The sequence below is a fragment of the Taeniopygia guttata genome, chromosome Z (assembly GCF_048771995.1).
Source record: "Taeniopygia guttata chromosome Z, bTaeGut7.mat, whole genome shotgun sequence".
NCBI lineage: Eukaryota > Metazoa > Chordata > Aves > Passeriformes > Estrildidae > Taeniopygia > Taeniopygia guttata.
The window spans coordinates 45,091,780-45,119,758 of record NC_133063.1 but is presented as its reverse complement, the minus strand read 5'-3'; the positions used below and the strand labels follow the sequence as shown (position 1 = coordinate 45,119,758).

General features: G+C 42.9%; 1 protein-coding gene across 23 annotated transcripts in view; it reads right to left on the bottom strand.

Moving 5' to 3' along the window:
- CELF4 (CUGBP Elav-like family member 4) overlaps positions 1 to 27,979 on the bottom strand; it is a 701,136-nt gene that overhangs the window by 69,937 nt on the left and 603,220 nt on the right. For 22 of the 23 annotated variants that reach the window (XR_001123527.5, XR_005978079.2, XM_032744285.3 and 19 more), the window contains 2 exons: positions 11,705 to 11,848; positions 2,188 to 2,335 (listed from right to left, as the gene is read on the bottom strand). Coding sequence is in view for 21 of the 23 variants with exons in the window: in XM_032744285.3 (XP_032600176.1) it covers positions 2,188 to 2,335; positions 11,705 to 11,848 (292 nt within the window). In the remaining 2 variants the exon portion in view is untranslated. The remainder of the gene's footprint in view (positions 1 to 2,187; positions 2,336 to 11,704; positions 11,849 to 27,979) is intronic. The other variant, XM_030258261.4, reaches the window with a different exon arrangement.

Here is a 27,979-nt window from a genome sequence, read left to right as displayed (position 1 = left end):
ATGCTTTGTGAGTGTTGTAGTAATACAAGGAGTAATTTCAAAGTCTAAACATTTCTTCTAAGGAATAATTGTCAATGGACATTTCCACAACCTACCACAGAGGTTTTTCATGAAGGAAGTTACTCATTCAAGGTAAATCTGAAATAATGCCAAAGTGAATAGGCTCTGAGATTGAAAATATATCATTAGGAGAGTGCAAAATTGGCTGCCGTGAAAGATATCAAGGGATCATCTAAACCAGCATCTTATTTTCAATAATGACCAGTCATGGGTGATCCAGAAAGCATGTAAAAAACATAAGTTTCCTCTCATCTTTTCTGACAGTGAGAGTTTAACAGTCCTCTCATCCTGTCAAACACTGGAATAGGCTGCCCAGGGAAATGGAAATGGGAAATGCCCAGGGAAATGGTGGAGTTTCCATCCCTGGATGTATTTTAAAGACACAGTGATGTGGTGTTGAAGGATACAGTTTAGTGGTGGGCTTGATAGTGCTGGGTTAATGGTTAGCCTTGATGATCGTAAAGGTCTTTACAACCTAAATTACATGATTCTATGACTATGAAAGGCATTGGTCATAGCAGAAGAGGAAATGATTACACCAAAGAAAGAGCTGGATTGTTTTTAATGTGCTGGAGATCCTGGTGGGCACAGAACTTGGTTGTTGTACAGCTGTTTCCACGCCCATGACATAGAATGCACTCTTTTAAAGAATATACTTATGTATATTCAAAAGAGCTTGTGTTCCTTTTTGGTGGGTCCATTGCAAACTACTGCCTGGATTCAGCTTTCTAGACCCTGACAATATTTGAATTCCAGGCAGTCTTTGTTTGATGTTCTGTCTGCTCCCACCAACACAAAACAAATCTAGCTAATGCAAATATGATAATCTTGCCAGCAGTAGGTTTAAAGGGTGCACATATAATTAAGCCACTTTTTTATTTGGATTTGCAGTAGCTCCATTGACGTTTTGTTTATATATTTATCATTGTGTAAACATATATTTTGAAATGTGCAGTATAAGATTTTGGAGTCAAGTACTTTCCCTTGGGTCTCCACAAAGTCTTGTGGAATGAGATCTGTCTTTCTTACTCTCCCTTCTCTCCCCATTCCCTCGTGATATTCTATTAAAAATGGGCCTTGCAAGATGTGTCTTTGAGTCCTTGGCCTCCCTACCAGACTCTAGTATATTGAAAACCTTTCCAAATCCTCACTTCTTTCAAGATTTGGCTCCACTTTTCCTGCTTCTCTAATGCCCTGATATGCTAGGCCATGTGTTAGTCCAGGACTACCAGAGCTCATGATTCCTTGACCTGTTCCTGCCCAAGTGGTACCTATGTTCTTCAAGCCCCAAGAAAGACAGTCCTGTTCCTGTCTCAGCTTATTTCTCTGCCTGCTGAACCATATACTGCAACTCCTAGAATGGGCTTTTTACAGTCTAATCAGATCCTGTAAGCCCTTCACTGGCTACCTGTCTCTGTTCCTGCAGCCAGAAACATCCTTAATCCAGGTAGCATTAGATGCCTTTCTTGAGTACCTTCTGTCCAATTTCACAACAGGGGGAAATGCTTATGTGTCCCAAGGAAAGAATTAATCTTGTTAATGATATTCCATCTCACCACAACTCTATTTTGCTAATCTTTGGGACAACCTGGCTGCAATAGCACCAGCACTGACCCCTTGGACACATATATGCCCCAATAAACCAGTGTAGGTCACTGTAGCATGATTTGTGATATTTGGAGAGTTCTTAGAGCTAAAGAGAAGTTGTGTATGGGATTAGACTGAGAAATGTCATAGAAGCACAGAACAGTTAATGTTCTCAAAGACCTCTAAGATCATTGAGTTCAGCCATTAACACAGCAGTGCCAAGCCTGCCACTAAGCCATGTCCCTAAGTTCCTCATCTACATGCCTTTTAAATAACTCCAGGGATGGATACTGGTTCATTGCCATGGGCAGTCTGTTACAGTGTTTGACAACCATTTTGGAAAAGAAACTTCTTCTAGAGTTCAGGGGAGTTTCTCCCCTGGTGTCTCTTGAGACCCTTTCATCTGGTCCTTTCACTTGTTACATGGGAGGAGAGCCTGATCCTCACCTGGCTAAAGAGCCAACAAATCCTGTCACGTGTCCTGTGGGATGTGGCCTGATTTCCCTGCCCTTTGCCCTCTCCAGCCTGCCATCCCCTTACCTGAGGTTGGAGTCATGGGGGCGGCTGCCAGGCCGTTCATGTTCAGAGCCGCCATCTGCTGCATCTGGGCCGCGGCGAAGGCGGCCATGGGGTTCAGATATCCGCCCTGCGCCACCGACGCCATGATCGCCGCTTGCTGCTGCATCAGCTGGAACAAAGAGAGCAGGGAAAAAATATCATGCGGTCACTGGCGGGGCAGCCTGTGGCATCAGCACCAGGAGAGCACCTGGTGAGGGTGCGACGTGTCCTGATGTTTTGGGGCACCCCTGTGCTCCTCCCCAGGCTTGGTCATTCTCGCTACAGGGGCTGGAAGCAAAGGGCACTTTTGCAATTTGGGGTCATTATGGTCCCCACCCCACCATGTGTTCCCTAGTGTGGAGGTCTCCTGTGACCTGGACTCAGCCCACCAGCTCCTTGGTACTTCTCTGGTCAGAAAGACAGAGAAAAGTCTTCATACAGACAAAACACAATACACCTGAGCAGAGCAGCTTTGTGGCTTACATTGCTCATATCAAAATTCTGGAAAAGCCTGGAGGTTACTGGTGGGAGACCAGTGTATGTAGGAGAAAGAAATTCTTTCTCCAAAGCAGGAGTTTGTATAAGTTCTCTTGGGATAATGTGTTATTTTTTCTACCTGTCAGTGACAAAAATTACTTTTTCTGGTGCTGCTAGGAGGCTTCAGCTGGGTACTGAGCAAAACCGTCACCAAAACTTCTAATCAGATCATAGCTCTGATTTCACACTATCAGAGACCCCCAGAAGTGCTGTACAAGAGAAGGGAGCTCCTTGTTTTAGCAAGATTACATTTGTCTAATAAGAAAACCCCTTCCCTGTGGTTTTGATCTGGGTTGACCTTCTCAGTTAATTTTTTCTAGAAAGTTAAAATGCTGCTTCTTTCAGGGCACCAACAAAAGTCAGAAATAAGGAACCCAGGCTGCATTTACAGGAATTTGGGACTAAAAATTTTGGAGCAGAGTGCTGGTGAATGTATATGAATCCTGGAAATGCTTCTTTCATTAAAACAAGGCTTTGTTATCATTAGAGACCAGCACAAAGCTGGTGCAGTTCATGTGTACAGTATGGCTGGAGAGAGATTTTAAAATGGTCCTGGGTTGAAGGATAAAACAGTTTGGTTGAAGCTGCTTCTTGTCTCCTTCCCCAGTGCTGTACAAAGAGCCAGACAGGGCAGGAATGTCTGAGTATCCAGTCCTCAGCAGCAACAACTTCTGGGTGCTAAGAGAAGGTATGGGGGAAAGAAGTGTGCAGAAAGTTTGGGAAACCTCACTCTGTACGTTCTCCAGCCTCTGGTAATCTGTGACTTGATGATAATAGTGGGAAAGAGAAGTGTTTTTCTGTGGTGATTTTAGAAATGACTCATGTCTTTGCTGTTTCCAAAATTGGAGTAACTCTGTTTCACTGCTCTCTCTGATTTCACTCTCTCTCCCATCAGGAAATCATTCTGTGGTGCTGTTCTTTAAGCACATGGGACATGCTTCTAAGAATTAAACAGACCTCAGAAACCATGGCAAGGAACAGACTGTTCCCTTCTGTTCACTTTAATATTGAAATATCAGCTAAATTAACTGTTCTTACACATTTACACTAAAACAAACCCGTGAAATCACTGCAGTCATTCAAATGCTGAAACTTTCCTTGTCACCATCCATAACCAGTCCAAAGTAAGGGGTGCTCTGACAACAACCAGCTGAATTACTATGCACAAGTTGAGTAAACTGGCCTTGATTTCTCCAGCAATAAAATGTAACACAGGATACCCGACTCCATACATTGTTAGACCTACAGATGAAATGTCTTGTACAGGAGTTGAGTAATTATTTTTTTTTTGAAGCCTAATGAAGATTGGTGACAAAGTGATGGCTTTCCCTTTGGTGGTTAATTATCCTATTTTATTTTACCCTGCACAAGGTACTTTAACATTTTAATTAGTGATATTTAGCTCTTTGCAATTACTGATGAAGCGATTAGACAATCTTTCATATTATACACTATGTTGACTCTCCTTTAAGGAGTACATTTGTTCCTGGGCATGGTTTGAGTTTATTCTCCAGGATAGGTACTGAGCAGGCAATATTAGAAAGTATGCCAAGGAGGTAAAGGAGGAAGGGGAATCCATCCATCCATCCATCCATCCATCCATCCATCCATCCATCCATCCATCCATCCATCCATCCATCCATCCATCCATATTTAACACTGGATTGATTCCAACACTAGGTGTGTTGATTCACATCTCATTTTCTGTTCTGGATATTTTTACCTGGGTGATGCCTAAAGATTTTTTAATTTTGTTTTTTAAATGAATTTTTCATATATTTGTAGCTTTGTAGATTTAAAATAAATAGTTTTATAGCCTCTAGCACTTTCTTACCCGTTTTCATGATTTGATGCGGTAAAAATAAGGTCCTAACCTGTGATGTGGGAAACTAGATCAGGTGCTTCTGCCACAAAGCAGAGGTGCTCCTGCAGAGAGCAGTCATCCAGTATCTATTATACTCAGTGCTCTGTGGATGTACTCTCTGAGATGTCTTAGAGACCTGGGAACCCCTCTGGCATGTCGAAATGACCCCTTCACATCATGACCCAGAAGACACAGACCTCTCTGCAGCCTTCAGACCGAGTCAACAGGGTAAAAGTCGGGTTGCCTGGAGCTGGAAGGTGTAGAGCATTCCACACCTCAGCACAGCTGTGTACCCTGGCTGATGGTTTTGCTTCCTTGGCTGGAGAGGTGGCCTCAACCAAGGCCCAGGAATGTCTGGATGTTTCAACCCTTGACAAATTTCCTGCCAAACTTCTGAGGTCACAAATCCCATTTGTGCCTATGCTACTCTATTTGGAGGTGCTCAGGGGCAAAGGTTAGGGGGGAAGAAGAGGGGGTTCCTATCCAGCCCTTTGGCTGATGATCCAAGCTTGGCTGAGTGCAGTGGCACCACGAGGGTGGGAGGACAGGAACTCAGTCACCTTGAAAAAGCTGACTGCATAAGACCTACCTGCATCCCCCCCAGGATGGCTCTAGGGAAATTTACAGAAGGAGAACAAAAGGTTCACCAGTCTTCCTTCTAAAACCTCCAAGGCATTCCAAATGAATGTCACCCCACTCCTTCCCCAGCTCCCCCGGAAGACAAATGTCCCATTCACTCTCCTTTCACTTTGAAAGAGACCCAGTGTATGGTCCCAGTTAATAAAGCTGTAGAAAGTGAGGCAGTGACCCCACCAGAGGCAAATCAATAGCAGCAGGGCCCCTGGGTATTGTGTACTTTAAAATATGCCATTTGAAATGCAGATTTTCCCTGCCTGGGCTGGGGCTACAGAGCACTAATCAGGAAGGCAGCAGCCTTATTATCTCAGACTGATCCAAGGGGACAGAGAGGAGCTTTTCCCTCCCTTAGCTGAAAGGACGTACTTCCTTTTGCTTCCTTCACATGACCTTTGCCTCAGCATTTAGAAATTTTCCCCATCCATTTTAAAGATTTGTTCCTTCTTTCCTGCTGTCTTTTCTATTGCTCAAGTATTGATCTTCTGAGGAGACCAGAAGATGCTACCAGACTGGTTCCTGCCCCTGGGCAGCATCCAAGAGATAGGGGCCTGCAGTCACCATCCCAGTCCTAGAAACAAGTGGAGAGGCACTGGAAAAGCCACCTGAAGCATGGGAAGGGGTGACAACGTTGTCTGATCAATAGAGACACGTGTAAGGGTTTGTCTCACACATCTTTTTCCTACTTCAAACTGCAATGGTACTCAAGGGCAGGAGATAATGTCCTGTTCTTATAGGAGGAGCAAATGCATAGAGGATGAAAGAACTTTCTCAGTGCAAAAAAAAATCCTGCTAGAAATAGGAAAAATGTGCACAGCCTGCCTTCCCCATCCCCCAAAAGAAATGTGTGTGAAACTGAAGAAGGGAAAGAGGAGAAAGGGAGATTATTTCTGATGAGCTCTTTCTGAAATAGTGTGATCACTGCCCTCCAGTCTTACTCTGAACAATGTGATGACCTTCTCCAGTTCTATTTTCTGTCTTTGTGTGTGAACTACACAATGCTTTGTTTGACTTTTCATATTATCAGCAATAATAATAATAATAATAATAATAATAATAATAATAATAATAATAATAATAATAATAATAAAAGTAGTAACAGCATCCCACATTTCCCACCTCTAATGATCTATACAGACGTAGCTAATGATCCTCATGGTATCCCTGTGATACATAGAGCTAAGTAATCAAGCAGTAATACAACTCATATTTGGTAAAATTTGTAATTGACAAATTCATGCCTGTTATATGCAACTGGCTATTGGGAGTTAAATCTAAAAATACTTTCCAAGCCTTGAAACAAACAGAAGATAATTAGTAGAAAAATCAGAATTGTCCTTCATACTTATGTTTTACTGGAAACAGAAATTTCTGCTTTAAAAATAAAATTTAAATATAATTAGGATATTAAAAAAACCCTAAGCAAATATGCAACACCTGGATTCATGTCTTAGCATCTTTCCAAAGTCTGACACAAAAAGCTTGGGTTCCTAGCTTCCTGAGAACTATGGAAAACCCCCCAAAAGACCTAAAAAATTTGTATTTAGAGCCCAAATCTTAGTGTTCTGAATTACCTGGGAGCTAGTCATCAGAAATATGGTATTATCCCTGCTAAAAAAGTATTATGGCATCAAAATAGCTTCCTCTTCTGGAACGGATCAGTGCAAATAATTTGTATAACCAGTAGTATTTACCAAATATACTGTCCCATTTTGGTAATTTAAATATATCAACTATTATATCCAGAAGGCAGCCTACAGTCACTATTTTCCCCCTGATTTCATAGGGCTAGCTGATTTTTTTTAAAGTATCTCTTCAAAATAATTTCACAGTACTAATTGAAGAAATATTAGAAAAAGCAATTCTTCCTGTCAGCACTACCTCAGATAATTTAGCAGAAATATCCTTTCATCTCCATGGAAGCAGGACAGGGAGGCAGAACGGGGCACCCAGGGTTTTATGGTCAGCATGGTAGTAACTGCTGCCCTAACTTTCCAAGGAGACCACTTAAAGTAATGTCTGAGAACTTTGCCGAGCTGGATATTCCAAATTTTTGTTGCGGTTATTGTCTGCAGTTTGGGAGCAGCAGCCATTTTCACCTTACAGAGTGAGGAGAGCTGGGATTTACTGAGAAAGGACTTGTTCCAGGCCAGAGAACAAATGTTAGCAATGCCTGTGTTGTCTCTGTCCCAGCCTGTCTGTTTTCACACAGTAATTCTATGCCTATCCCCTGCTGCAGGATGCAATCAGTCCCATGGCTGGAGTTTGGCCAGAAGACTGTGGCTAACAGTCCCACCCCGTTTTTTATGCAAACTTGATTTATGACTTTGATCTTACCTTAAATAATTTAAAAATTAAATAATTTATACTCTGTCACTTTCCAAGGCTCTTTCCTTTGTTCTTGCTTTGCTCTTCTGCATTTTCCCATCTCCCTCACCCTTTTTTGATCTGTGCACATTTTCTTTCTGCATGGTGAGGCATCACTGATATGAGACAGGCACTAAACACTCCTTGCCCCTTTTATTCAAAGATAGACCTGCAGGAACTGTAGCTTATTTGTGCCAGGACTATACTACCACCATTCACAGGCTGTTTTGATTGCCACTGCTTGTGATTTTGGGCTTGGATACCCTAAGGAGGTGTGCTTTGCTCTGTGAAGTGGAGAGTGTGCCTGCAGGTTCTTCCTAGACTGGCAGCAAATCAAAGGTGGTGCCAGGTAGCATCACTCTCCTTCTCTCCAGGCTGAGTCCAGATCTATGCCTCAGCCTGGCCTTAGACTGCAGAAACAGCTGTCAGTACCCAGTTGATGTAGATCCACAGTAACCTTACAATGAAAAGGGCTGGTGCCCTGTACACTTGTGAAATAAAATAAATAATTGCTCTATAAAAGGGGAAGTTAAATGAGTATGGGAAGATACTGCTGAAGAGAAAAAACTTAAAACAATCAAAAACCTCACCCTGAAATAAATTAGAGTAGGGGCTCTGGGAGCTTTAGGAAGCTATGAAATCTGACTTGCCTTGAGCTGCATACAAAACAGGTGAGGTATCTGACTTTCTGTGCCACTGAAACAGCAGACAGAGTCGGTGCCAAGCTTTGTCTGCTCTGCTTGAAGGTGGCACATGAGAAGGGGATAGAAAACCACACACAGTGGAGAACTCCTTTTGCTTCCTCATTTTTTTGCCTCTGTGTCTGAGGTCAGATGGCTGCTGAACCCCAGGACTGGTTGCTTGGCTGAGACCATGGACAGTATCAAGGTTAAAGTTTAAGCTGAGGCTGAGTGGGTTAGCAGTGTGCAGCAGCAGGGAGAGCTGTGGCATTACAGTTTGCTGGGCTGCAAGGGAGGTAAGTCATGAAGGAGCTAGGGCCCAAATCTGTCCTGATGACAACACTGAAGTTTATCTGTCAAACTTTGATGGACTGAGACCCTTGCTGCCTCTCCTCACTGATGCTTCTGTCCTGGCAAACCTATGTCTGCCCACCTATCTATCAAACAGCCATACCTTGGGGGTTTCTGCTGCACTGACCACCTTGGTGCATTGAGACTTTTTGGGAGCTAATGCAGTCACAGTGATGTGCAAGATGCTTCTCTGGGGGAAATTCAGCAAGAAACTGCAGCAACAGGGTCCTGAGCAACCTCCTCCATGGGGACACACCATTAGAAACTACTGAAAAACCACTGTCATGGGATTGCTTGGGAATTCTTATGTAGAGACATAAGTCAGATTTGAACTGCTGAGGGAAAGCTGGGACTACAGACTACAAATCAGAGAGCCTGATGTCTCATGCTTGTGCTGGCCTTACTATTAAGCACTGAGGCAATTCTTACACTTACGTTACTGTCTTACCACTCTGAGAATGCTCATGGAGAGACAGAACAAGAGAGAGCTGTGTCCCTGAGGGAGAAGAGAAGATAAATAAATCTGATCATCAGGTTTATTTGTACATGAGGAACAGGATCAGGGGGCCAAGCAATTCAACCAATGTCACAAGACTTGCTGGTGGCAGTGGCCTCAACAGTCGTGACAGTTTTGCTCCTGATATTTCAGCTTCCTTCCTCTTGCTTGCCTTAGCTCTTTGACTTCAGGCTGAATAAAACTGCTGTCTCCCTTTGCCTCTCCCCTATCGATTCCTCCATCTCCTGCTGGCATTTGTGAGGTGCCAATCACCCTGATATCTGAGAACCAGCAGTCCGAGCTGGATTAATCGGGACCAAGGAAACGTCACAGAACCTCGACGCTCCCTTCCTTCCCTTTCATGTGAGACTGTGAGATGGAGCAGATAGGAAGGCTGATTGAGAGACAGCATCTGAGCACACTCTGGGTCTACAGGCACCACACAGAAATGTGATCCCATCATTTAGATAGCTCTGAAGTCCCCAGGGTAATTGGTGTCACCAGCTTGTCATATCCAATAGGTCAAGATCTAAAACTTATTTTTCCCCCCTTATTAGCAGTTTTATCAGAAAAATAAAAAAAGAGTATGGGTCCAATTCTGATTTCACTGAAATTGACATTAAAAATATCCATTTGTTTCAAGTGGATGGGAGAAAACCAGAAATTGTTTTTCCTATTACTCTTGCCCTGATTCGTCCTGGCCTGATTCCTTACCTCTCCTCATAATGCACCTGTATTGTCTGGTGAGAAACAGAAGAAACTTTAGTGGTGTAAAGGCGCAGACTGCATCCTCTCATATCAATATAAACCTTCTCTGGAAATTAAAGAGTTACTCTAGATTAAAAATAATGCAAAAAGAGTTTTTGGACCAGAACATCAGGATAGTGGTGTCTTTACCATCTCTCCAGCTGCCTGACCAGTGTCTGTAGAGTAGCACTGAAGCCACTTCTCCTGTCTGACAACCTCAGAAAATGTTTGTCCAAAGCTGTCAGTGGATTGCCTCCTGTTAATTCCTCTGGTACATGGGGGCAAAGGTGCTACATCCCTCTGAGAGTCTGTTGGCCACTGACCCAGGCTCATTTGGGATTTACTGTCTCTTTTCCTCTTCCTGCAGCATTCTCTGGCCAGAGGCAGTGTTAAACACAGCCAGGCTGAGGAGGAAGAAGATCTTCTATAAAGTGAGGAAGAGAGCATAGGAGAAAGAAGAGACAGAGAATGACTTTGACTAGGAATAAAAATGAAGATAGCAAAATGGAAGAAAAAATATAGAATTTTTCTAGAAGAGAGAGAATAAAAATTCCAGAAGTGCACCAAGAGGTGCAGCTGGAAGCAGAGGAGGAACTTCAGTGGAGCTCTACAGCACATCCTCACAACTCTGCATGTCTAACACAAGGGGTAGTCTGGGTTGTACTGAGTGTTCAGCAAGGCACAAGGCTATCAGAGAAGAACAGAAATGTCAAGACCTTCAAATTAAAACCAGAACATGGTCATGTGTTGGGAAACACTTGGTGCCAACACATGAGAAAGAAACAGTCAGGGAAGAAAGGAAAACCTTGTGGTCATTGCTCTGGAAGGATTATTGGCACACCAGAGTGTTATTCCTGATCTGGCCCTGCATACCTAAGGCAAGGTTTGGGTCTCCCATTAAGGAAGATGCTACTCTGGACAATGTGTTCAACAGCACTTCCCTCCTGGGCACAAATTGTGCAGGGGCCCACATTTTGTCATCAAATAGAAGAAGACCCTATATACACTGTCACTGGCTGAAAATCTGCTTCAGAGAAAACAGCTAAAGTCACTGGGAAGCATTGTGTCTGCCTGCTGCAGGCATCACCTCCACCCTCCTCCAAAATATCTGGCAGAGAGTCCAAGTTACCTGAGTCTGGTCTTGTCTTGTAGATCCTTGTTAATTTTAGGCTAAGGAAAACAAGTAATTTCAGAGGAATCAATTTCATAACATCATCAAGAGCACAGCCCCCTGTACAGTCACTTCTCAGGTTTGGTATGTCCACAGGAAAGCTGAAGTTAGCACAACAGGAATTTTTCCCAGCGTGTTTCAATCATACTGTTTGGGGCAGCAGGACTGTGTGTGGGCATATGTCTGTGTGTATAATTTATTATTATCTATCTAAAAGCATTTCTCTCATCAGTTGCTGTTTTCTCCTGTGGTCACTCCAAAGGTACCCACAACGATGCAAGGTGCTGCTGGGTACTGGTGATGTGAGGCAGAGAACTGGGATAAACTCAGCAGGCTTATTTTATCCAAATCCTCAAAGTGTAGCTGTGCTTTCATTTGACAATAGTGGCTTAGCACCCATAGTAAGTGTTTTGTATGGGTCCACACATGACCAAAAGTTACTGCTAGAACTGTCTTGGAGATACCTGGGAGATTCCCAGAGTCTACCCTGGATGGCGTGGCTAATTTTTACTCCCATCATGTAACCAGTTCAACAGATAAGCCACCACTTCCTTTTCTGCTCAGGTTTTTTGGCCAATCCCATGAGTTTTTGTGCATTTCTAGGTGATACTTCCCCTCCCATGAGCATGCAGAGAGCTGCTCTCTATACTTACTGCCTGTGCATAGGCGCCATAAGCTCCAAACTGGATGGCCATGGGGTTGAACATGCCCATTTGTCCTGCCATTTGCTGCATGCGCCTCATCGTGCGCTCCTTGTCTGTGTCTGCAAACTTCACCACCAGGCTTGAAGAGGCTCCCTGCAGCACAGGAAACAAAAGGAGACACACAAGGAATAAGCCTGATGCACACCAGCTCATCAATCCATACATCTAACACAGATTTAGTAGAATGGGATCCAGGTGCTGATGTTTTCCGTGCAACCTATCAGGCTGTGAATTTTGACTTTTGCAAGAGCATCAGGAAGTAAAGGACCCTGGAGGGTGAGTACCAGCAGCCTGGCTCCTAGTTTCCTCCAAAATTCAAACTTCTAGGATGTCATTTACATTTTCTTGGCAAAAGTTGTTGCCTTATTCTTTCACCCTTCAGGCCCAGAATGCTGAATCAGAGGACAAAGATCTGGACACAGTGCAGCAAAATGTAGGCGGCTTTGCTGCATGAGTGTGGTAGTATTTGTAGACTGATTTGTTTTGGTGGAATGTGTGAGGTCTCTGCATTGAAGACCCCTGAAGTGGATCTCCCTTTCACAATGTCTTGTAACCCCCAACTCCAGTGAGAAATCTCTACCCAGCCTTGGAGACAGGAGTCAGTATGCTGGGGAGGGGGTATGTGTCATCATGAAATAGCATCTCTTCAGCAATACTAGAGTAAAAATAGTACTGGATGGACCTGAGCTCCCACTCCACAAACAGTAGGAAATAGAGGCTACCATGAAAGAGCCCACACATTTCCAGGAAAGATTTACAATATTAGGATTATGTCTGCAGTCAACACCAGCACAGAAGTATGGATGATCATCAGAGCTGCCTGAAGAAATCTGTGAAAAATGTAGTGCTTTTGGGAATGCAAGGAATCCCTCTCCTTCCCAAAACCAGATGAAGGGTCAATAGCTGCAATCCTTAAATTTCTAATAGGGGGCAGAGATGAGAAGAAATAGATCTACCTAGGAAGGTATTTTTTGGTCTTTCTCCAAGGAAGTCCTAATTTAATGGGTTGGTTGCTTCCCCACAGGCAGCCTCCCCAGGGAAAGAGGAGGTGTAGGGGAGGGACAATCTGGCTGCAGCCACAGAGCAGTGGACAGTTGCCTTGGGAGCTGGGCTGCCACCCAGCCTGGGTAGATGGGCAGGTGAGCTGTCAGGACACTGACAGAATGCAGCTGAAATAATTGTGCTCCCATAGCTTGTATTTTAACAATTGGTATTCCCTGGTAGAAGTACAGTCAGTGGGGAAAAGACTAGCTCAGTTTCTGGCTGTGACAGCAGAGCAAGACTAGCTCCATGCCCAATGAGCTGAACTGTTGCAGGATCCTTGTTTTCCTAGCAGAGGAGGAATTTTCTGGGATTGCACAAGAAAAATATTACTAACTGGTTTACATACACCCCTATGTACCTGTAAAAAAAAAAAAAATAGCCTCAGTGAAAGCAGAATTGCTATGCTACAAAATGGGAAGAGTGTAGTAAAACACAGCTACAGACATAAGTCTAAGCTATGCATATTCAATAGCCACTTCAGATCCTCAGTTTTGAATAAAGACTTGAGGAATTAACGTGCTAAAAAAAGACCCCAACAATCTAACACCACACAATAAGCAATGTTCCCCTGGATTAGCAATCTGTACCGGGAGAAAGTGATTTTCATTGGCAAAGAATCTTTCTTTTTGACCTGTTAGTCTCTCTCTAATAAATCTTTAACCCACTCACAAAATGTGATGAAGAGCAAGGTTTTGAAAGAAGTGCTTCAGGAAAACAAAGGGATGCAGAGATGAATGCTCCATTCAAAAATGGAGAGCAATCTTCAGTAGTTATTATAGAACCAAAACAGCAGGGGAAGTGGAGGAGAAGAGAGAAAAAACAAAAGCTGTAGCCAAAATTCCTCTGCATTTCTGTTGAGGGCTGGGTGACTTTTAATTTTTCTTTAGATCACATGATGCAGATATTGATCCTTCCCCAAATCACACTCTTAATTGCAGTTCACCGACAAATGAATATTTTAATGCATACATTTCCTGCTAATTATCACCTGGACCAGTTCTTAATTAGATTTCAACACTCATTTAATTAACCCTGATCCAAGAGACTGTTTGGTAACTTGCATCTAATGATTTAAACCTATTTGCAGCTGTACTGGAGGGAAGCACTGGTCCACAGCAGATTGGGCTGTTCAGAGCTGCCGTTGTGATTTGCAGAACGGAGCCTGAATCACGATAGGCACAATGCAGGATGGAGGATTTTGAAACTGAGTGAGATGAGAGTGCATTCATCTCTGAAGAAGGGGTTTTGAAGATGTGACCTGCTCCTGTTAGCATCACAGAGAAGTGTAAATAAATTGGTGTCTTCTTCCTTCTCCTCTTCTCTTGCTCTCTATTTGCCCTGGAAATCTTAGGGCCAGAGAACTGCCTCAGGCATTTGCTGATGCCTCAACACTGTTGGAAACCAAGCCATTATTGTAGATGACATCATGAAAACATAGGTAACTTCCACATGAAATGCTTGCCCCTGTTCTTCCCTTCTGATGTGAGTCATAGTGACTGCACAGCAAATCCAATGGGATCTCATCTTGCCTCCCAAGAGATGTTTTCCTGGGTTGCCTGTTGCAGCAGGACTTCGGGTCTCTTTGAATATTGCTATCATATACACAGGGCAGAAAAGCCACTGGCAAATAGATTCAAGCTAGATCTACACACTACTACAAAGAAAGAAGAGAAAAAGAAGAGGTTTTTCTAAGAGTTCTCTGCAATGGGATGTGCAGGTAAGCAGTTAAGGATGTGTCGCCAGTAGGGACGCAGCATTGCTCTTGAATATGAAGACTGACCCTGGGATTGATGGTTTCAGTGTATGATTCCTCATGTGCAGCTCTTTCATGTGACCCAAAGGAAATCAGGCAGTAAACTGTATCAGATCATCCAATGCAGGACTTTTAACAGTGGAGCCAAATATTGCTGTTCATATACAGCAGAACAAGACTGCTTTATACTCCAGTAACTTCTACTAATCTACTGGATAACAATAGAAATGCCCCAGAATGGGCCAGGTTTTCCATAGGGTAAAAATGCCTCAGCCCTTCATCTGGACTATTTATTGCTTCTGTGAGGAGTTAAACAATGGTGTGAATCAGCCATTGTCTGCTGGCAAATAGGTCCTGTCTGCTCTGTCATTTACTAGTAGTACATAATCTCCTTGCTCTCTCTGATTCTTGGACTGGACCTCATATTTTGCCAAACCCCATGAGAGTTACACTGGGTAAGTCAATAACGTTTGAAATGTACTTCTGCATTTTTCAGAGGAAAGGACCTGTTCATTTCTCTACCCTGCAGACCCACAGTCAGAAGATACTATCATGAAAGTGAGCCTTCCTGTTGGTGCCTCTGCAATAGGCTGCTTGCAATTGGAATTTATCTCTTTTTCCTTCAAATCAACCTCCTTTTTCAAGTGCTTTGATATATACTGATGAAAAGAATGATACGGGCTAAGTATTATTATGCTTCTCCTATTCTCTCTTGGGCCGGCAAGTCTACTTAATATGACTATCTTTCTTCCCATCCCCCTCCCACGCATAGTAACGAATTTCTCCCCTTAGTCAGCAGAGTTAGGCACTCTCTAAGTTGGTGGGGCGAGGGAAAAGATGGAGGAAAAATCACTCTGTGCCACACTCACTTTGTAATCCCTAATAAGAGTCCTCTGTGAGAAAAACTAATTTCCCAGGCTGTCTTGATGTGTGAAATAAAGTCATTCTTGAAAACAGGAGCTTGACAGGTCGCTTGTGAAATTTCATATTCAGCTAAAAATAAAATATCCATCCATTGATATTTCATTTAAAGGCAAAGGAAAACAAATCTATTGCCTGGTTGTTGGAACTTTTTCCCATTAGATATGGTCTTCTAAATGGAGTGTATACATAGATTAAGTAAAAGCATTTCAGGAGGCCAAACATTACTGCCTGGCAGCAGGGAAAAATCACAGAATCAACTAGGATGGAAAAGACCTTTGAGATAATTGAGTCCAACCTGTGACCAGACACAACTGTGTCAACCAGACCATGGCACTGAGTGCCACATCCAGTCTTTCCTAAAACACCTCCAGGAACTGTGACTCTACCACCTCCCTGGGCACTTCATTCCAATACCCCATCACCCTTTCTGTGAAGAAATTCTTCCTAATGTTCAACCTAAATGTCACCTGAAGGAACTTAAGACTGTTTCCTCTTGTCCTATTGCTGGGAGAAGAAAATTACCCTCACTTGGCTACAGCCTCCTTTCAGGGAGTTGTAGAGAGCAATGTAGAGGGTCTCCCTGAGCCTCCTCTCCTCTAAGTTAAACAACCTCAGATTCCTCAGACATTCCTCATGGACTTATGCTACCCTTCACTAGCTTCATTGCCCCTTTCTGGACACACTCCAGCATCTCAACATCCTTCCCAAATTGGGGTCTCAGAACTGGACACAGTATTTACAGCGGAGCCTCATCAGTGCCAAGTACGGGAGAAGAATGACTTCCCTGCTCCTGCTGGCCACACTATTCCTGATACAGGCCAGGCACCTTTGGCTTTCTTGGCCACCTGCGCACACTGCTGGCTCATGTTCCCAACCAGCACCCCTACATCCCGTTCTGCCTGGCCACTGTCCAGCCACTCTGTCCCCAGCCTGTCGCACTGCAGAGGGTTGCTGTGGCCAAAGTGCAGAACCCATCCATTGTTGGAGTCAGCCCATCCATTCAGCCTGTTGAGGCCCCTCTGCACAGCGCTCCTACCCTTCCACACTCCTCCACAACTTCGTGTCACCTGCAAATTTGCTGATGGTGGACTCTACTCCCTCATCCAGAACATCAATAAAACAGGACTGGGCCCAACACTGATCCCTGGAGGACATCACTAGTGACTGGCTGCCAACTCGACACAACACTGTTCACCACAACTCTCTGGGTTTGGCCATCCAGCAAGTTCTTAACCCAGAAAAGAGTGTCCGGGCTGTGAGCTGTCAGCTTTTCCTGGAGGATGCTGTGGGAGATGGTGTCAAAGGCTTTGCTGAAGTTCAGGCAGACACATCCACAGCCTTGATCTGATCAAAGGAGATCAGCTTGGTCAGGCAGAACCTGTCCCTCCTAAACCTATGCTGGCTGAGTCTCACCCCTCAACTATCTTATAGGTGCTGTGTGATGGCATTTAAGATGATCTGTCCCATAACCTTACTGGGGACCAAGCTCAGACTGAGAGGTCTGTATTTTTCTAGACCCTTCTTCCAGCCTTTCTGATAGATTCATGTCACAGTGGCACCTCCAGCCATCTGGGATCACCCCAGTGAGCCAGGACTAATGATAAATGACGGAGACCTTCTTGGTGAGCTCTTCCACCAGCTCCCTGATACTTTAGGATGGATCCCACATGATCCCATAGACTTGTGAGCACCTAAGTGACTCAGCAGGTCTCTTTCTGCTTCTGCTTGGATTACAGGGGGGCTGTTCTTCTTCCCATCCCTGTCTACTAGCTCAGTTTTTTTTTTGCTTCTCCCTAGAACAACATTCTTAGGAAATGTTCTGTGAAGGTCTGGCCTTGCAGAATATATGCCTGAATTTCCTTTTCCTGCCTGCCCTATAAATCTGCTCTGATTCAGTAGGTTGCTAATCTCCACAGATGGTTAGACACCTTTTTCCTTCAAAACTGATGAATCTGGGCCTAATTTGCCAAAGTCATTAAATTAAATTTTGTTTCACTTTAAGCTTAGTGGCTCTCCTGCTGGAGGCAAACATACTGTTCAGTACTTTAACACAAGGGTGTCTTGTGTAAGTGGACCTTTTCATCTTTGTTAGCTCAAATGAAGCCAGATAAAAGTTCTAGGACAAAAATATTTAAAACCAAAAATTGTTATAATAAAGTTCCAGTGTCTAAAGCTCTTGAGTATAAGTGATCTGAATGTGCAGATCCTATAAAATATCTTCCAAAATGTCAGCCATGAACACAAAAATACTTAAATAGGCGCTGCTGGATGCTCATCATTTGGGCAATGACTGTATTCCTAAGTGTCACCACAGATATGGGTTTGCTTGTGGTGGAAATTTTGCCTTAGCACTCCCTTTGTGACTACAAAGCAGACCTGGGAAGATGATGACCTTCAGAAAGGCAATCAGGGTAATATTTCCATGCAAAGATCCTTGATGTTAAGGCCCAAAAGCCAAAGGAGGATTTATTTGCTTTGGGCTATGTTATCTCAGGCCATTTGGCATGATGTTCCCTAAGTTTGAAAACCAATCTGAGTTTTTTTTTTTGGAAATGCCTATGCAGCTCTATTGAAAAGAGGGCTGCTGAATTAAGACAGTGGGGTTTGACCCCAGCCTGGGATTTTAGGCAAGCTAAAAAGAAGTTACTGTCCAATTAAACTGTAGAGCAGGGGGAATTTCTGCTAGGCAGAAATGTAATTACCCAGGCTGGAAGGTGACCAAAAGACCAGGAATAACATCCCTCCCATCTTGTGAAATATGTTATTTTTCTACACTCAGGGCTTCAATTTCATGTCTCATCTGGAAGATGAGTAGGACAGCAGTCACTAGGAGCTATTTCCACATTACAGTCCTGAGAGCTGGTTTAGACACTCTTGAGAGTGACAGAGATAGAGAGGGAAAAGGAAGCATTCATCCAGGACGGTAGTGGTGGACCTTTTGATAATGCTGCTCCCACAGTAGAGAAGATTCTTCATGCAATGTCTAAGCAGAGAGAGTAGCTGCAGGTACTTCCCTTCACAGGTCTCTGGAACTGTTAATTTATTAGGAGTGGAAGCTTGATTTAGGTTTTATTTGCCCGTGCACTACTTACCAGGTGTCTCTCAGAGCTAAAGTTATTGCTTTCCACAGGGCAACAGAATCACTGAGTCCTGGTGTCACTGTACCCAGTTCTAATTACGAAGAACTCAATATATGACCCAGGTGTTAGTATGCCTATCGAATCAAAGCCAGATATCTGAAAAACCTAAATTCAAAAAAGTTCTTCAAGCACTTTTTTTTCAAACATTCTTCAGCTCAGTCTATGAATGATAAAAGTCCTCACAAAATAATTCACCTCCCTTAATGCATTATGAAGTGGGAGGTATTGTTACACCAACAGACTAGAGATTCTTTCCTGATATTTAGGACTGTGAAAGCAATAAATAATTTTTTTTCTATTTGACGAAAAACATAAAATTAAGAATATGATTAGTTCCATATTAACTAAAAATATATTTCCCCATGAAATGTTCTTATACAAAAAATGAGCTTAGTATTTTTATAAAGTATTATTGCTATTAAAAACATATTTGGTAGCTGCAGTATAGAGACATATGAATGATCTTTCCATTCAGTTAAACAAGCAAGGATGAAAATAAGAGAAGTGGAATTATTCCGGGGTCATAATGTGAATTGACTATTGTCAAAGCAAAGCAGAATCTCAACCAGATATGGAGATCCTGATGCTTCAGGACTCTGTTCACAAGAACTCCACACCTCTTTGGCACCTCAGGATGAGGACATGAACAGCCTATGATGACTTGGGGAAAAAAAAAGAGATGTCAAGGAAGGGCTGGCAAGCTGGGTAGATAAATTTCAGCTGTTCATATGACAAAAAAGAACATTTCACTGCATTCCCAGCAGCCTGCACATGATGGTGCTTCCCATTTCCCTGTCACGCTACAAGACTCCAGGTCATTGTAGTGTAAACCATGTTGCTCAGCTGAGATAGTAAAAGATTTTAGTCTTGCATCATGTTTAAACTGAAGATCTCTGAGCACTGTCCAGCCATGGGCTGGACCAGATAGGCTTTAGAGGTTGCTTCTAAGCCAAACTTTTATATTCTACAGTTAATTGAGAAAATATTCTTCTTTCAGGGTGGTGTCACCCATGCTTTCATACAGAGAAACAGATGGTCAACTGAAGCTATGAAATGGTGTAAATTCAGTGAAGCTCTCCTGGGTTTTGGTGCAATAAGAAGTTGGTTTACGTTGAAGGATCTGCCCTTGCTGCATTCCACTCCACTAAGATTGAAACATAGCACCTTCACAACCACTATTCCTGTGAGCACCAACTAGACAGACCTTTGGAATGGGAAGCCAAGCATGCTCTTCTGTGTGTGATTTCACTATCCAGTGGACATCTGAGGCAAAGACATTGTTGTCTGGTAGGATGCTTCACATTCATGAATTTGTGCGAGCTTCACCTGACAGTCTTATTTGATAGTCATTGTTTTGATTCTTTTTTTTTTTTTTTTTTTTTTAATTCTTTGAGGACATCTTTATCCTCTAAAAATGAATTTTGAACTTTGCAAAACCCATTTGGATAATAGCTACTGCATCACTAATGCTATGTTTTGCACAGGGATAGCATTCTGCCATTTACTAAGATCTTTCTGTTTTCCTCACAAAAATGTGTATTATCAGTACTGAGCACACACCTGAGCAAGGCTGGGAAGGAGTGAATTAAAGGGAAAAAATGAGAAGCATCCAGAGTAATTTAATGCTAATAAAGAGCCTACTTTACTATGTAGGAAGTTCCCATTGATATAAATGAGGCTTAGATCAAAAGATACAGGAAGAGAAAAGGAAGAAGAAAGAAATGCTCCCAAAGCAAGCAGAAGAGATAAAGATAATGCTGACATCTTTAATCCTTATTAGAGGGAGGTGGTGATACCCAGTGGAGCTACCTCCAGGAGTCGGGAACTCCCTTGCAGGCAGGGACTGTTTAATGTCTCCCAGGCTGAAGGCTTATCAATGACTGATATCCCAGGAAGGTCATTGCTTGTGAATTATTCTATCCCCTCAAGTGCTAATCTCACACAGATTAGACAAGAGTTGAGTGGAGCAAGAACTGCAGGGCTGCTGTTGTCACCAAGACCTGGGCAATTCTCAGGCATGGCATGATCCTTTTCCTGCTTCCCTGTGGCCACCTCCACAGCTGCTGATTTAATGCCCAGCTCTCCTTGGACCTGTGAAGGGATGGGTGGGTGCCAATCAAATATTTTTTTTTGCCAGAAGGAGGTAATGTGGCTCATAAGCAGTTATCGCTTGTATCCCATTTGAAGGTGGTGAATGCTGTGGGTCAGAGGGAGTACAGAAGCCCAGGGAAGATGTCCAGTAATCTCTCTCATGTCCCACAGGTCACTTCAGTGTCCTGCTGGATGACTGTGGGGTTTTGGAGATGTAACCAGAGAAGGCAAGCTTTGGTAGCAGCATGATTCACACCCTGTGTCAGGCAGCCAGGTTGACTGGATCTCTGCTCAGGGACCCAGAAACATTATTAATTTGTTAATTTATGAAACTATGGGAGAGGCAGGGAACACAGTCTTACATTTTTACTTTTTATAGGAAGAATTAAGGGAAATTATGGCAACACTGGGAACTTGCTGTCCCAAAGCTTGTAGAATCAGCAATCTTGATGGATGTGGTGGGATGGGGTCTGTGAGCCTTTTTCCCCTCTCCATCCGGAGCTCACTGACCAATGAAAGCCAAGATGACCTATCAAGAGTCACTGGACTTTGGTGGTAGAAATGTCTGCAAACTAACAAACTACATGTCCACTGCTCTTTTCATCCTAAAGGACAACACACACCTTTATAAATGATGTTTAAGTAGCATATTCAAAAAATCATTCATTACTGGAAAGAGGGTTAGGCCTGCTGCTGGTGACTTATTAATGGGTTCCTAAGGTATTGGTATTTTTTAATACAAGGAATGGATGTGCTGTGCTTTTCCCTGATTTAAACAAGACAGCCTCTGTATTGCACAAAGACATTGTGAAGAACGTGTGTTCTTTAGAGAATTCAAGATCAGCAGAAAAGAGAAAAATAGGGTCAGAGTCAACATCTCCATCAGCTTCTCTAACATCAATAATGTAAAACCAGGCCTCAGCCTTCTGCATTAATTTGGACAGGTGGACTGGCAGCAATGGTACCTCACTCTGCCCTAGGCTTTGTGATTTTGGGCAACTAACTCTCAGCCAAACTCAAGTATGAGTCATGAAGGACACGTGGATGCTGGAGTTTCATCAACTTGCAGCCTGGATTACCTCTGAGAATCTCCTCTTTATGTTTCTGTGACCATGTAAAATAAAAGTCTAATGGATTTTCCATTTCTTATTTTAGTTTCAAGAAGAGGAGGCTCAAGGGGAGAATTGATGGCTTTCCATGACTACCTGAAAGGCGGTTACAAGGTGGGGACTGTTCTTTCCTACTATGGCTGCAGTGGAAGGTCAGAGGAAATGGTCTTAAACTGAGACAGGAGACATCCTGACTAGATATTAGAAAAAAATCACTGTTAGGGTTGTCAGGCTTTGTAATTTGATGCCCTGGTGGAGTCACCATCCCTGGAGGTGTTAAAGAGGCATCTGGATCTGGGTGATGTGGTGTAGAAGTTAGAAAGGTGGTGCTGGATTGATAGTCAGACTTAAAGATCTCTTCCACTCTTCCAACTTTGATGACTCTGTGATACTGTGATTCTGTTTACCCTGACAGCCTGAGGGGCTCAGTGACTCTGCCTCTACTGACTCTCAAAATATAACTTTTATTAATTGAGAACTTGAGCCCATGCTAGAATCTCAATGAAATTAAATTTTGTTGATTAATTAATATTCTGAATCATGGTCTGTTCAATTGTTATCTGTTTATACTATGGGTTTCTCTATGGTTCTGTTTATGTTACTGGGAAGTTTTTAAGACATTTTCAGTAAGTGAGGGGGTGAACTGAAGGCTTCAACTTTGATATTCTGAATTCTAAGTTTCTCAGATATCAATAAATATTAAAATTTGGATTCTCAGGTGTTCACTGGTTATTACTTCTCTACTGGAACCAGGAACAAGAACTACTGTCACTTGGCTAATAACAGGTTAAACATATAGATTAATTACGTAATAGACTTGTTCACTCCTATACATTGTATTATTGTTTCTTTTGCTTCTCTCTTGCGTCTTGTCTACTAAGGAAACATTCAGATAATCTAATTGCAGGCATCTTCTAAACCCTCAGATACTCAAGACAGTTTCTCTCAGGTCCTAGACCCTCTCCATCAACTCTAACAAAAGTGTAGATGACCTTGAGGTTTTATACTTTGACTGACACTTTGAAGTAATTCATCCAGCCAGGTTAACCCTGGCCTTTAGTTAGCAAACTGCTGAGTGTAGGAACTGTCCTATCAGAGGTTTTTATGGTGTTTAGCACACAGCAATTTTCTCTAGGAACAACAGTAACCACATTTCCAACAGTATTAGTCTGAGGGGATGTCTACTAGAATTTCTGGGAGGATGAAAAGAATGTTCTAGTTAATGAGAAACCTGCGAACATGAAGCTGTGGCGCCATGCACCCGGCTCACAGATTTGGATGGCCTCCCGAAGACTATGTCTTGCTGGAAATAGAATGCACTACAGCTTTTAAACAGCAGCCAAACTACCCCAACTTTGTGGAAATGATAAAAGCTTCTGAGCACTAAAGGCTGCCATGACCCAGAGGGGAGAAGGGGTGTGTGCAGCTGGATGTGAGTGCGCATTAGCGAAGAAGGGAGGAGCGATGAGGAAAGTTTCTCCTATGAAAGAAATTATCTTATTTGAAGCAAGTCCCTCACGGGAAGAGCTGTGACAGAGGCTGCCCTGTTCCTGTTAATTTTCACAGTGCAGCTGTCAGTGGGTCTGTAAATAGTACTCTGAGAAGCCAACGCTTCCTATCCACACATCAACTATTAAATTAACAGAAGAACAGAAGAAAAAAATAAAGTGCACCACAGCCTTCTATCACGGCTTTGATGTTTTCCAGCAATTTATGAAAGTGTACACAAATCTAATTACAAGCCCCACTGCTTCCCATTTACATGGAGCTCCTCAAGTTCAGAGCTGTTTATATCAAAATAATTGTTAAAAATACCTCACCTGATCTATGGCATTGAGGTCCCCCACTCACCGTAGCCACCAGGCTGCTCGTTGCAGGGAGTTCTTGCTGACTCAGTGCTTTGGTGCAGCCTGCTCCTGCAAAATCTGGTTCCCCACCACTTGTGAATGCAGCACCTGGGCTGCAGCTTCATCATGACCACAAAGGCCCATTTTCCTCCTTTCCTCCACCTGCTCAGAGCTCCTTCTGCATAGCTGCACTTTCCCCTCCACCCCGAATCTACCTAAATATTCCTCTGCTGTGTTAGTGGGGGGTGAGCACAGCTGTTCAGCTGGTTTCCACAGTGGGCCTGTGTCTGAAGGCAGCCTCACAGAGCTCTGCAAAGTCATAGCTGCACCATAGGAATGCACAGCAATAACAGAGGCACTCATTATTGTGAGCTGGGGGTGGTTTCCTTGGTGGGGTGAGTGAGCATCCAAAGCCAGGAAGATGAGAACCAGTGCCCCATTTGCCATTAGCTTGAAAGAAGCCACTGCACAGGACAAAGACACTTGTTTAGCGCCCGTCATCCCTGCCTATACCAGGGTGTAGAAACTAGATGATCTTCAGGGTCCTTTCCCACCCAAATCATTCTGTGATTCTATGATTCTTGGGGCAGTTTTTGATATGCTCAGACTCTCTCTTACCTGGTAAATCAAAGAGGTAACAAATTCCTTTAGCTTAAAAAATGGGAAAAAAATCTCTTATGGTATGAAGGAATGAACAGTACGTTGTCTGAGGAAAGAAGACAATTTTTTCACTTGACTGCTACCCATGTTTGGTTGGGAGTTTTTGTACTATGGGTGGACTTCCAAAGAACATGATGGACAGATGCTCAAAATCAACCTCATTCAAGGTGTTACGCCATTCATATTTTCTTGCTTAATAAAAAGTGTAAAGTACAACAATTAGATATCTAATCTATATGCCATCTAACAACACTGAGCAATAATTGCATAATTTGATATTGGTGGTTCCTGGACATAGATTTGAATTTAGTTTTGTCATTTGTGTTGATAAGAGCTGCATGGGAAAACATTTAAATGAAAGCCCCCAGGTTAACAAAGTTGTGCATTGCAATACTACTGTTTTCTCTAAGTTCAACTAAATTGACTCTTCCTCTGAAAGGCAGACGTCTGTTCAGTGCGTATATCCAAGTCTCACATTTTCCCTTTTCACAAATCCAAGGATTCCATCTGAAAAGTAATTTTCATGGAAAATGTTCAGTCAGCCGTAGACAGACTTGCAATGCTATTGTTTGGATGCAGAGGAAATGTAGTGCTTTGACCAAGCTGCTGCAGGCTTCCGCAGTAAAACAAAGAGAGTATTTGGCCAGTGTGGCAGGAGAAGCCATCTTACAGAAGCTGGAGGCCTTGATGTCCTTTAGCATCATTAATTACAGAAAGATATGGAATGAATACGGTGCTGACAATTAGTGTGTTAAGCAAGTTCACAGCACAGCTAATGGAACAGGAGTCAGGGGACTCTGGTTTCTGAATCCCAAATTGCTTTATCTGGGCAACAAACATCCAAGACAGATATCAGGTCTCCCTGCATTGCATGTGAAGTGTTCACTTTAAGCTGCACTGGCTTTAGCTTTAGTTTTTAAGCACTGGTCTCTTTTTTTTACTCTGGTCCTTTTTTCATTCTAAGTTGCCCTTTGAATGAAGAACCACTATTTTGCAGCTGGAGTACCATAGCAAATTGATGCCTAAAATTAGCTAAAAAGCACACTTCTATTTGGGCTTGCCTATTAGTTTGACAGGTTTCAAAATCTATTTCCCTAAAATAAAATTTCTCCAGAGGTATCTATTTCCCTCTATTGATTATAAGAAAAACTTAGATGACAAACTCAGATGACAACTTCAGACATGAGTTTCTTAACTTCTGGATGTCTCAAATTAGGTTAGATGAGTCCCACCTCATGTATTCACTCTAAGTCTATTATCGAGTTATCCATTACAATGGGAGAGGCATGTCCAGAAGGTGATATTGCCCAGAATATATCCTAGCACAGAAAAAGTGAAGAATGCACAAATCTCAGGAAATGTCTCTCTATCCTTTCTGCAGAGATACCGGAATATGTAGAATAGGTCACAAACTTTCAGATTGTTAAAGTCAAGCACATAACATTCTTCACTTCTTCTCACCCCTGTGCAGGAAATGTAGACAGTACAGTTCTACCCCTTCCAAGAATGAATTCATAACCAAAGAAATTCCGATTTTTCACAGTGGGTGAGATTTTTTAACCCTGTCTAGCTTCTGGGTACAATAATAGCTGCTGTGACTTAAATATGTGTGATTCTGCCCTCTATTCCACTCTATTGAGACTCCTCCTGCAATGCTGCATCCAGCTCTGGAGGCCCAAACATAAGAAAGACATGGACCTGTTGGATTGGGCCCAGAAGAGACCCCAAAGATGCTCAGAGGACTGGGGCACCTCTTCTGTGAAGATAGCTGAGAGAGTTGGTGTTGCTCAGGCTGGAGAAGAGAAGGCTCTGGGGAGACTTCATAGCACCTTCCTGTGCCTAAAGGGCTACAAGAGAGCTGAAGAGGGGTTTTTGACAAGGGTCTGGAGTGACAGGACAGAGGCGAATAGCTTCAGACTGAAAGAGGGCAGGCTTAGGTCAGCTGTTAGGAAGAAATTTGTTATGTGATGGTGGTGAGATAGTGGAGCCTGCTGCCCAGAGAAGCTGTTGGTGCTCCATCCCTGGAAGTTACCAAGGCCTGCTTGGACAAGGCCTTGACCAACCTGTCCAGTTGGAAGTGTCTCTACTCCTTCTAATGACATGTAGATGATCTTTAAGGTCCCTTTCAATCCAAACCATTATATAATAGTTCAAATGAAGTTTTGGGAAGTTTGTTCTGTTTGGGTGGATGGACAAGACCACATCTTTGGTTAGTAAGATGTGTTCTGCAGAATGACTCTTCTGCAATTCGGCTGTTGTCCAGATATGAAGACATGGGGAGAAGGAGAAAACCAAGCTGAGGATGATGCCTAGGAAGGAGCATGACTGACAAGTGATGATAATATTGACATTGTCTTGACTGACAAGAATGATAACATTGTCCACAGTGATTGAGAATGAAGGTGGAGGATAGAAAAGACAGGTTTTGGGTGGAAAAGTTCAAGAGCTCTGTTTTATACATATTGTTCTGACAGCTAAACATCCACCAGGAGATGCTGGAAAGATTGACCAAGATTTTGGGTTGGACAGGAGTCAGTCCTGAAGCAGAGAAATTAGATCTGCAAGCTGTCATGACAGCAATAGCAGCTGAATTTGTGTTGGTGGAAAAGGCTGTTAGGGACAAGGCTTGGATGAAGAAGAGAAGAGAATGATAGGAAGATACCTGTTTATGTCCCCATATGGATGGGAAACAGAGACAGGAGGGGACAGAGAAATCAAAGCTAAAAGTACAGGACATATAATTATTGTAAATATATTATAAATACAAGCAAAAGTACGTGAAGATTATGATCTCTTATAAAGGATGATACAGAGATCCAGTAAAACAGTCTTATAAAGTTGATGAGCTAATAGAAAATATGATCTAAAAAGACAAAAAGAAAGCTTTCTTGACATGTAAGTATATAAGGAACTTTGTGCCTGCTCAAAAGTAGGGGCTTTTTGGTAGCTTATTTCTAAAGGAAATTGATTGTGTAAATATTGAAAAGATTTAGACTTGGTGGACTCTTAGGAGAAACAAGTACCTTACATAGAGAACTGGGTTTGTAACGGACGATGGTCAGGCACTTGTCTAAGGTAAAGTTAATTTAAAAAAAAATGGAACTTTCATAAAAGAAAGTTGCCTTTTGAAACTATTAGGCAACATATGTTGTGTGAACAGGAAATCACAGTAGAGCAATAATTGTGACAGCTGTGGAGAAACAGGAGTCTGCCACAGGAACGAATGTCTTGAGACCTGACAAGAATGATGATGGATACCCTGCTGGTGGAACATGAGGACAATCCAGGAGATGCTAAAATTGGCTGAGCCACAGGAGCAATGTTGACTTGGCATTGCAACCGGACAAATGGGGCTAGTCCTAGTGGCGAGAGGAATGGAAGGGGGCTGAAGGAAGATGGCAGAAATGCCCCCCTCCTTCCCAAGCACAATGGGCTGCGTCGACATCTCACCACGAGGTGGCTGCATTTCCCTGTGAACGTCCAAGTAAGTTCTGAGCAATGGTGCAGGCCCCAAACTACCATGAAAACAAGAATGGGCACAGAGATCCTGGCAGGATTTGGCCTATCTCATTCAAAGAACCTCAAAAATTTTGAGCCACTATGGGGAAAAACCTGTTGTGCTTCACGTCTTCATTGAGTCTTGGTTACTCTGCAGG